This window comes from Colobus angolensis, unplaced genomic scaffold (genome assembly GCF_000951035.1).
Source record: "Colobus angolensis palliatus isolate OR3802 unplaced genomic scaffold, Cang.pa_1.0 Scaffold52, whole genome shotgun sequence".
Classification (NCBI taxonomy): Eukaryota; Metazoa; Chordata; class Mammalia; order Primates; family Cercopithecidae; genus Colobus; species Colobus angolensis.
In genome coordinates this window covers 1,113,183-1,122,902 of record NW_012118710.1, presented here as the reverse complement: position 1 = coordinate 1,122,902, position 9,720 = coordinate 1,113,183, and the positions used below count along the sequence as shown (strand labels likewise).

General features: G+C 49.9%; 1 protein-coding gene across 1 annotated transcript in view; it reads left to right on the top strand.

Moving 5' to 3' along the window:
* AGPAT6 (1-acylglycerol-3-phosphate O-acyltransferase 6) overlaps positions 1-9,024 on the top strand; it is a 23,329-nt gene extending 14,305 nt beyond the window's left edge. Inside the window, exons 9-12 of the mRNA XM_011960660.1 lie at positions 3,885-3,940; positions 4,462-4,547; positions 8,220-8,348; positions 8,434-9,024. Coding sequence (XP_011816050.1) covers positions 3,885-3,940; positions 4,462-4,547; positions 8,220-8,348; positions 8,434-8,517 — 355 coding nt within the window. The 3' untranslated portion in view covers positions 8,518-9,024. The remainder of the gene's footprint in view (positions 1-3,884; positions 3,941-4,461; positions 4,548-8,219; positions 8,349-8,433) is intronic.
* Positions 9,025-9,720: the final 696 nt, after the last annotated feature.

Sequence of the window (9,720 nt, the reverse complement as noted above, 5' to 3'; positions counted from 1 at the left end):
TTGGGGCTGCTGCAGGGAGGCACTGGGGCAGTGAGGTTGGGACTCTGAGAGGCAGCCCTGGAGATAAACCTCCATTCCTGACGGCACTCTTTTTTGAGCATGGAAGAAGTCAGAACGCGCATTACCCCTTGTGTTAGCTCTCTACATGAATTCAGAGTATCCCTGGGTCTGAATTAAACAAATGACATTTTACAGATCGATATTACAGATATGTTATGAGTTGATATTTCGGAAGCATGTCTACCTTCCGTAATGCCAGAATTCCTCCTCTTCCTTTGTGAGGTGAAGATGAATGTTAGAGTAGAAAGAATTGTAAACTCCTTGGTAGGTTTAAGCAGTTACCAAGTACTTTCAATGTGAGTAGTAAATTCTTCCTCCAGGGCAAGAGTGGACCTTTTGAGATAGAAAGGGTGAATATTGGGAGCCCAGAGGCCCAGATCCCCTGAGGTTGTCGTGGTGAGAGTGCCACGGGGTACCCTGTTTCTGGCAGGTTTTTCTTCGTATTTGGGCAGCACGGTGCATCTCCCATGGTGTGAGGGTGCCTGGGAACCCTCTTGGCTGTTACTACATCCAGCCTTTGTCTCTCCAGGGATGGGGGCCTGAAGAGGGAGAAGGTGAAGGACACGTTCAAGGAGGAGCAGCAGAAGCTGTACAGCAAGATGATCGTGGGGAACCACGAGGACAGGAGCCGCTCCTGAGCCTGCCTCCAGCTGGCTGGGGCCACCGTGCGGAGTGCCGACAGGCTTGGAGCTGGAGTTGCCGCCGCTGCCCCCACTGCTGTGTCCTTTCGAGACTCCAGGGCTCCCCGGGCTGCTCTGCATCCCAGGACTCCGGCTTTCGCCGAGCCGCAGCGGGATCCCTGTGCACCCGGCACAGCCTGCCCTTGGTGGTCTGAACGGATGCTGCTGGGTGTCACAGCCCAGGACGAGATGCCTTGTTTCTTTTACAATAAGTCGTTGGAGGAATGCCGTTGAAGTGAACTCCCCACCTGTGCACGCTGTGCGGGCTGAGCGGTTGGGGAGACGTGGCCACGTTCTTGTGCTAGGGATGGCGGGACAAGAGTCTGTTATGCAAGCCCTTGTGCCAGGGATGTGCTGGGGGTGGCCACCCGCTCTCCAGGAAAGGCACAGCTGAGGCACTGTGGCTGGCTTCGGCCTCAACATTGCCCCCAGCCTTGGAGCTCTGCAGACATGATAGGAAGGAAACTGTCATCTGCAGGGGCTTTCAGCAAAATGAAGGGTTAGATTTTTATGCTGCTGCTGATGGGTCACCAAAGGAAGGGGAAGAGGCCAGGTGGACCGCTGACTGGGCCGTGGGGAGAACATGTGTTCATACTCCAGGCTAACCCTGAACTCCCCATGTGATGCGGGCTCTGTTGAATGTGTGTCTCAGTTTCCCCATCTGTCACCTGAGTCGGGGGGAAGGGTGGTGATTCCTACCTCACAGGGCTGTTGTGGGGATTAGAGTTCTGCGGGTGAGTGAAGGACACGTCACGTTCAGTGTTTCAAGTACAGGCCCACAAAACGGGGCAGGGCAGGGCTGAGCTCAGAGCTCCTGCACTGGGCTTTGGATTTGTTCTTGTGAGTAAATAAAACTGGCTGGTGAATGAACTGGGGGACTTCTCCCTTTACTTTCTCCCCTGGCTGTGGCCCTGAGTAGCGGGCTTCTCGTGAGAATTCCCGTTCTCTTCTGGGAGCATGGCCCTGGGGCTGCGGAGAAGCTGCCTGACTGCTGGAGCGAGGAACCCTGCAGCTGAGAAGGTGAACGGGCTCATCTCAGATACTTGCAGATCTTTGGTTAATTTAGAATTTCCATCACAGATGTGAATTTCTCCAGAGATTGGGGATACACGGGGTGCTGATGTGAGGCCTAGGGGAAGCAATGAGTAAACTCCAGGGCAGGGGAGGAGCAGGGGCCCAGGGAGGGCTGCAGAGGGGCAGGGTGGGCAGGGCGTGTGCTGCATGGTGGCTTCCACACAGCCAGAGCAGGCACCACAGGGAAAAGACTCGGCCACTGGTGCCTGCTGTACAGTCAACAGTGGAGGCAGAGCCAAGGCCAGATAGCCCCTCTGGGTTCTGGGGTTTCACCAATTTCATGCCCCTCCATCCCCCATTCATGTGCCACTAGCCCTCACTTAGGACCCACGCTCCCTTGTGGCACAGTCATGACGCCTCAGGATTTTGTGCCAGTGGTGCCGAGTGTCGTGTCCCTAAGGTCGCCCTGTGTCCTGCGGTTCAGGGAGGGGTGGGAGTGAAGCCGTGTTCGTGGGGCTGCAGACGGATCCACTTTGTCATGTGGGGACCTGCTGGGTTGGCCCTGCAGTCTCCCTTTCTCTGCGCCTACCTGTGACCTCCCCGGGAAAGCCTCCCATTTCCTCACCTGCCCTGTTGCCAGCCCAGGGGAAATCCTCTTTTTGCTCTGAAATGAAGACTGAAAAAATAAATAAAGTCAGTGTTATGACTAATAACAGTCTCTTAGGAACTGTTTTGCAAAATACTTAAGAATGAAAAGTGATTTTCAGCTTTTATAGGTGATGTTTACAGTGTTTGTAAACTAACTGGAGGGATCAGAGATCAGGTTCTCTTTTAAAAAGTTCATCTGAAACTTTATGATGTGTTACTTTCGTGATTTGCATAGGTATTTATGTATACACACACAGGTTTTGCTTTTGTTTGTCTCACATTCAGCACAGCTGTCTGCAGCCCCTGCGGGCAGGTATGGCCACACCTGGTGTGAAGTCACGTGGAGTCAGCGCTGTGGAGGGAAGTCCTGTGTGGGCCAGGCAGTGAGGAGAGGACTGTCACGCCTGCAGAAACAAAACCTCCCCTTTCTGTGTATGCCTTCTATCATCATCCAGGCGACTGCTCCATCCTTTTAAATTAGGGGTCCTGCAGGCCCCAAGTGACCCATAGAGTATCTGGTTTGGGATGACTGAGTTGGTCTTATGGGACAAAACCTCAAGACACTTAGAAACATGCGAAGTACAAAATAATGTGTTCCCTCCTGTTACCCCAGTGAGGGTGGGGCTGAGCGGGGAATGACACCCGGTGGTGTGATGAGTGCAACAAGTGCTGGCCAGCTGCTAACCCCCCTCCAAGCCTGCTGCATCTTCACTTCTCTGCGTCTGTCTTCTGAGTCATAACTAGGGACTTGGCTAGGTGACCTCAGAGACCATCCATATCTGAATTTTCTATTTTGAAGCCCATAGTTCAAACTTTGGTTTTGATCTCTGAAGTCCTGGGTTTGGAAATACGGGAAGTCAGCTTTGAATCCATTGCTTCTGTAAAACATCGGGGCTAGAGGAACTAACCCACTTGAGGGTGACCTCAAGGGCTTTAGGCGGCCGTGGGGCTGGTGCCACACTGCTCTCAGGCAGGGCAGTGTCCATTGTGGATCTCGGACAGCCTTTTTTACTCAAACATGAGACCTTGCACCCACCAGTTAGAAAGGGAACTTTTTTTTTCTTTTTTTTTTTTTTTTGAGACAGAGTCTTGCTCAGTTGCCCAGTCTGGAGTGCAGTGGCATGATCTCGGCTCACTGCAAGCTCCGCCTCCTGGGGTTCCTGCCATTCTCCTGCCTCAGCCTCCCAAGTAGCTGGGACTACAGGCGCCTGCCGCCACGCCCGGCTAATTTTTTGCATTTTTAGTAGAGACAGGGTTTCACCGTGTTAGCCAGGATGGTCTCAATCTCCTGAACTCGTGATCCACCCGCCTCGGCCTCCCAAAGTGCTGGGATTATAGGCATGAGCCACCGCGCCCGGCCCTGCTTATTGACTTCTTTTAATCGAAACTAGTGTCACAAATAAATAGGCTATTTATAAACGTATTTTGACAATGATGTGTATAAGGTTGTCTGATCCTTCATTTTATTTTCCTCTTTGAAAGACTGACTGAACATGTGCAAGATAAAAGCAAGCTGCCTATCCTCATCTTCCCAGAAGGTAAGAAGGGGTTGGTTGCCACAAAGCGCTTCTGTGAGGAGTGCAAGAGTGTGATGCTGATGTTTCATGGGAACCAAGGCCCTCAGCCCTTGTTGGGGTTGTCTGTTTTCACTGAATAATGTTAGGTCCCCTTTAGATTGGAAGTAGGACTAAAAACTCAGGCAAGTTCAGAATTTGAACTAGGAATGCCATAGTGTAAACTCCCCAAATGCAGGAATTTCTTCTGTAATGTTTCAGCTCCTCATGGAGCTCGTGGAGTCCTCCTAAGGCCACTGCGCGTCTCTGCTTTATCCAGGCTGTGTGCGTGAATCAGGGAAAGTGGTCCTGTAGCAGGAGAATTGGAGGCACCATCTTGCCTGTCTCTGTTAAGTGTTTGTTTTTAAGTTAGGGAGATGACAGATGTATCTTATTGGAGGAACCATTAGAAGAATTTTGACTGTTGTACTTAGTCTTTAAGAAACGCCTAATATCTGGGGTAAAGGGCCAACAGAAATAGCATTTTATTGTCTCCTGCATTTTAGGAACCTGCATCAATAATACATCGGTGATGATGTTCAAAAAGGGAAGTTTTGAAATTGGAGCCACAGTTTACCCTGTTGCTATCAAGGTACAAGACCTCCGATGGTACACACTGTCATTATTGGAGCTGCTGTGAGTGGAGCGCAGCAGGAGGAGGTGGAGGAAGGAGCCGGGGTCACCAGTCTGTGGTCGATGCCCTCAGCAGAGTGACATGGGACTGGGCTGATGTGGGTCAAGTGCTGCCGGAGGAGGATGCTGAGCACTCAGCACCCCCTTAGAAGGGCCTGGGGAGTGTGGGATGGGGGACAGCCAGATTCCCGCCTGCATGCTGCCGCCGCCACCATTCGGGAAACGGCAAGGCCTTCACTTACTTTGCTTCATAAACCTAGCTGGAATGTAGGCCCCTCCACCTGGAAAGGTGACTGATTGCAGGGCACAGAGGTGTAGTTTCAAGCTGGATTTTTGCATTTTGGGGGAGCTGGCGAGGATGGGGGGGGGGTCCTTATTCCAGCGCAGTGGGAGAAACAGCTTCACTGCTTTTAGTTATGTCATCTTTTAGACCTACAGCAGCTCCTGACAATGAGATGGACCCTGGGAGTTTATCTAATCTACGTCAACACTTTAGGAACTGCTCCTCTAACCCTTCAGACACCCAGAGCTATAGGATGTGATTAGCCAGTCATCTGCACTTTGTTCCTCCCTGGTCTTACCCTCTCCACATCCACGAGGCCTCACATCATGACACCTAGAAAACACGGCCATCCTCAGTGTGGTTAAAGTATTTAGACTGCAGCCTGAGAGCTCGGTAAAATGGTGAGCAGATATGAGTCAGGCTCACGCTTAGAATTTCTTTTACAGGGGACTGTGGGTTGTCTGCAGGGCCTTCTGTAGAGTTGGTTCTGACTTTCTTTTCACCTTGCCAGTGCCACTGGACAGGTGTTACTCCTGGTGAGACAGATGCTCACCAGCCACTCACTGTTCATCATTTAGGCAGAGGACCAGGCCAGGGATGGCAGATGAATATTGCCTGCAGGGGACTCTGATTGACAGGTTAGGACTTACCAGAGCCTGAGGGTGCAATGTCTGGGTACAGCAAGAAAGAGGAACATAGTCTGGTAGCAGAGTCTGCCTTGGGTGTGGGAGTGGGGAGTGGCATCTGCATCCTATATTCTGGCAAAACGAGGACAGGTGCTTTGCAGTGTGACCGTGAAGCTGCTGAATGGAAGCCCTTGCTGCTCCCTCTGAAACAGTGGCTCTTGAACTTAGGCTGCATCAGCATTGCCTGGAGGGATTGGTGAAATGCAGATTGCTGGGCCCCACACCCGGGGTTTCTGAACTTCCCGTTGTTTTTTTTTTTGAGGCAGGGTCTCAGTCTGTCACCCGGGCTGGAGTGCAGTGGCACAATCATGACTCACTGCAACCTCGTCCTCCCACATTCAGGTGATTCTCGTGTCTCAGCCTCCCAAGTAGCTGGGATTACAGGTACACGCCACCACACCCAGCTAATTTTTTAATTTTTGTAGAGATGGAGTTTCACCCCAGACTGGTCTAGAACTCCTGGGCTCAAGTGATTCGCCTGCCTTGGCCTCTCAAAGTGCTGGGATTACAGGCCTGAGCCACCCCTCTGGGTCTTCTGAATTTCCATTCTAACATGTTCTGGGTGGCGCTGATGGTGCCAGTTGGGACCACACTGTGGCAGCCACAGTTCTGAAGCTGCTCTTAGCTGCTGTTGAAACACGAACCCTGAGGAGTTTCCGCTCCTCTCCAAAGCAAATGCTTATAAATTTTAGATACATTTCCATTCAGTCCACAGAGTAGAGCCCATGTATGGCTAAGAACATCTGGTCTACAGATTACTGGTTTTTGTGAACCCTTTATTGGTAACCAAACTTGTATAACCTTAGTGATTTCCAGGCTCTCCTTATATTCACACCGGAACTCCGCCATGACCTGATGTGAGGAGTGTGTCACTGTGTTGAGCTTCTGCCTTGTTTCTCTGTCCACATGCACTGCCCAGTGTGGAATAGAGAATCAGCCCGAAACAAAGGGTTCTCACACTCTTGTGACATCAAAATTTCCGTCCATATCAGGCTTTATAAAATATAACGACATGACCAGGTGCGGTGGTTCATGCATGTAATCCCAGCACTTTGGGAGGCTGAGGCAGGTGGATCACTTAAGGCCAGGAGTTTGAGACAAGCCTGGCCAATATGGTGAAACCCCGTCTCTACTAAAAATACAAAAAAATTAGTCGGGCATAGTGGCAGGCGCCTGTAGCCCCAGCTACTCAGGAGGCTGAGGCAGGAGAATGGCGTGAACCCGAGAGGCGGAGCTTGCAGTGAGCCGAGATAGCACCACTGCACTCCAGCCTGGGCGACAGTGCGAGACTCTTAGCTCAAAAAATATGTATATATAATAATAATAAAAATAAAAAATAAAAAAATTCTTTCTGATCATACACATTAGCTTAGTTTTAAAAACTTATTATTTTCCCTTGTTTCTGTTGGTATTATAATAACTCATTAAGCCTTCTGTGGTTAAATCTAAATTTCTTAGCTTCTATAATTAAGCCTAAATTACCTTCATTTTTGTAGTTAGGGCCACAGTCTTGTCAAAATTATCCAATTTTTATACTGTGGATCATAAACGTTAGGCTGGAAAGGCCTAAAAGATCACAGAGTTCAACCCCACCCCAGCCCATGCTCACATGTGGGACCCTGCCCTGGGCTCCTTCTCAGGCTTTCCCAGGAAAAGGGCATTTTTGATGTTGTTGGCAGCATGGCCATGTGGCATAACTCTTGAAATTCTGGCTCCTTTATTTTTCCACTCTGGTCCTGGGTGTTTGCACAAGGTCAGCCTACTGCCTTGTATACAGGATCCCTTCAGGCATTTGCTGGCAGCACCAGGCACTTTGTCCAGGCATTCTCAAGCACCCAGGTCCTCCTGTTGCTCCTTGCGCAACTTCCTCCGGAGCTTACCCACCCTGATCACCTGCCCCTCCAGCTGCTGGTTTGGTGAGAATGTGGGTCACAACTGCAGCCACATTTTCCGCAAAACGCCACTGAAGTGCTGCCTTTTGCCTCCATTAGAGCCACTGGCAAATGAAAGGATCTGATACCTGCTTCATGGTAGAAGCAGCCTATGTGGTTAAGACCTCCCGGGGCTATCAGCGTGAGCACAGAGCCATCTCCTGAACAGACGACTGACTTTGTTGAAAGTGTAAATGCAAAAGCTTTCTAATAGTTTCCTCCCTGGTCTGGGCACCAGAAATCGTATTTAAAACTTGGTGTTTGTGTAAGAAAATATCTTTATTTGGGGGGAGGTACACTAGATGAATGACAGAATGCTGGGAGGGGAGAGATGGAGCAAGTGGGAAACGGTGGTGGTGGTTCAATCAGGGAATGGGTACATGGGAGTGCATGATCCTTTTCTCCCTGGTTTTGAAGATGTTTGAAAACTTTATATACCTATGAGTAAGACCTGAAACTAATCAAAGAGGGAGACATTTGCTTGAGGCAGGCTGTCAGGGGAGCCTTCCTTACTGATCTGCAGCAGAGGCCACGTCCCTCGGGGGAGAGCAGTGTTGCTCGCAGTCAGAACCGGCCACATGGAGAGGGGCTTCCGCAGTACTCATGCAGGGTCAGGGAGCAGCGCTCTAGTACCAGCACGGCCCAGTGGAGTCACTCACAGCAATCGCTGTGGACTCGCACACGTTGTGAGAACTACTCACGTCTTACCTTCAGCTTTCCACTGTTTTCAGTATGACCCTCAATTCGGCGATGCCTTCTGGAACAGCAGCAAATACGGGATGGTGACGTACCTGCTGCGAATGATGACCAGCTGGGCCATTGTCTGCAGCGTGTGGTACCTGCCTCCCATGACTAGAGAGGTGAGTGCCTGCCCCAGGCAGATCTGCACCTGCTCTGTGTAACGTCAAGCCGGGGCTGAGTGGTCTCATTTGTTCTTTCTTACAGGCAGACGAAGATGCCGTCCAGTTTGCGAATAGGGTGAAATCTGCCATTGCCAGGCAGGGAGGACTGGTGGACCTGCTGTGGTAAGTTTAGAGCCAGGCCTTATCAGCTGAGTTCCTGCAGCAGATGCTGTGTCATTGACTTCACTTACATGTCATTCCCCCTGCTGTGGAGAATTCAACTTGTCAGCTCTAGAGAGAGCAGTTTGACTCTCCCTGAATTCCAACCCAGAAGTGCTCTGTGCTTCCTTGACCTTGGGGAACCTGAATCAGGGACACTTGGACTGAAGCCCTTGATTCTGTGTACCTTTCTGGGGTTTGAACCCATCTTCCAGGACACCTAGACAGTGCCCTTCTCTGGGTGGGCATGACCTGCTGCTGATCTGAAAACCTCAAGAAGGCAGGGTGACTTTCCCTGGTCCCAGTGTATCTGGCAAAATTGAATCATCCTTAGAAAGGGAAAGGTTGTGTTTGTTGTATTCAGCTTATTACCTAATAGAACAGGATTGACATACTTTTTCCGTAGTCAGTAAATATTTTAGGGTTTGCAGGCCATATGGTGTCTGTTGGAGCTACTGATCTCTGTCATTGTAGTGTGAAAACAGTCTGTAAACCGATGAGCATGGCTGTGTTCCAATAAAACTTTATTTACAAAAACAGGTATCAGCTGGATGTGGCCCATGGGCTGCATTTGACCAGCCCTTATACTAGAGTATAGGGTAGTTTTATCCCAAACAGTAGGAGAGTGACCAGGGGTGAATGCTGGTTCAGAGAAACTTTTCCACTCTATGGGTCATTTAGGTTTAAGAGCCAAGGGTCAACTGGGGAGAGCATTTGACTTAGATGGGCATTATCTATGAGAAAAGAAAGGGTAGAAATTCACATTGTAAACCCAACTGTATAAGTCTCAGGGATTAGATTGGCTCTCAGATCATGGCCTTTTAAAAAATGCTAGCGTGGATTGTGCACTCACCGTGTGCCAGCCACCGAGCTTCTGGGGCCCTGTGTGATCATCTCTTTCACCCTCACAGTAGCTGCAGCCCTGTAAACAGTGTTCCCATTTTACAGATGAGAAACTGATACTTAGGTTAAATCACTTTTTTCCAAAGTCATAACATTAGCACTGGAGCTAGATTTTGCATCCACATCTAACAGACTTTTAGAGCTTCGAGGTTTAACTTCTGCCCCATCTTCCCATCTCTAAGAAAGAAAGAGTGGCTGCTTTTAAAAACCATGCCTTTGCTATGGATTTTAAAGGGTGTAGTGGAGAGACTGAAAGCAGGCTTGGATT